The 887-nt window shown below is 48.5% G+C and overlaps 1 protein-coding gene across 1 annotated transcript in view; it reads left to right on the plus strand.

Annotated features, from left to right (window-relative positions):
• Nucleotides 1–320: 320 nt before the first annotated feature.
• Nucleotides 321–887, plus strand: part of LOC108677092 (putative epidermal cell surface receptor) — a 6,365-nt gene continuing 5,798 nt past the window's right edge. Inside the window, exons 1-2 of the mRNA XM_018165241.1 lie at nucleotides 321–417; nucleotides 526–802. Coding sequence (XP_018020730.1) covers nucleotides 321–417; nucleotides 526–802 — 374 coding nt within the window. The remainder of the gene's footprint in view (nucleotides 418–525; nucleotides 803–887) is intronic.

The following is an 887-nucleotide window of genomic DNA, read 5'->3' on the forward strand; positions in this document are numbered from 1 at the left end:
ACTTACATTAACTTTCATATTTATAATGGAATTAGGACTTAATATGTTCGAAAACCAGTAATAAATTTCCAGCAGAACAAAGACAATAAATTTCCCGCAACAGTTGAGCAAATACTGCAGCAGCGACTGATGCACTAAGCACCTTGCTCACTGTGGATCAGATTTACTTTCATATTTAATCTACAGACGCCACGGGCCATCAAGTTTACATGGAATGTAAGTAGTTGGTGAGAGTTAAGCCTGATGGATGTAATCCTGGTCGAGGATAATTGCTAATGCACGTTTAGACGGCTTTATAGCTGTCTCTTATACACATCTAGATGTGTATAAGAGACAGCCCCAGACCCGTACCAGTACCTCTCATGTACCTCAGTACCACTCCCCCCAGACCCGTACCAGTACCTCACATGTACCTCAGTACCACTCCCCCCTAGACCCGTACCAGTACCTCTCATGTACCTCAGTACCACTCCCCCCCAGACCCGTACCAGTACCTCTCATGTACCTCAGTACCACTCCCCCCAGACCCGTACCAGTACCTCACATGTACCTCAGTACCACTCCTCCCCAGACCCGTACCAGTACCTCACATGTACCTCAGTACCACTCCCCCAGACCCGTACCAGTTCCCTCTGCACCTAAGCCTTGGTACAGTCACGGACCAGAGCGCCGTGGTACATTACTCGGGCGTACCAGAGCCTGAGGAGAAGTACGTGAACGTGTACCAACTCGTGTACCTGCGTGAGAGCGACAGGGTACACGGCCACCTGTACCGCAGCCCACACGACCACCACCAGTACGGGTACGTCACTTTAATGAGTAGGTTAATGAGTAGGTTAATGAGTAGGTTAATGAGTAGGTTAATGTGTAGGTTAATGAGTAGGTTA

Source organism: Hyalella azteca, unplaced genomic scaffold, assembly GCF_000764305.2.
Source record: "Hyalella azteca isolate HAZT.00-mixed unplaced genomic scaffold, Hazt_2.0.2 contig3217, whole genome shotgun sequence".
Taxonomy (NCBI): domain Eukaryota; kingdom Metazoa; phylum Arthropoda; class Malacostraca; order Amphipoda; family Hyalellidae; genus Hyalella; species Hyalella azteca.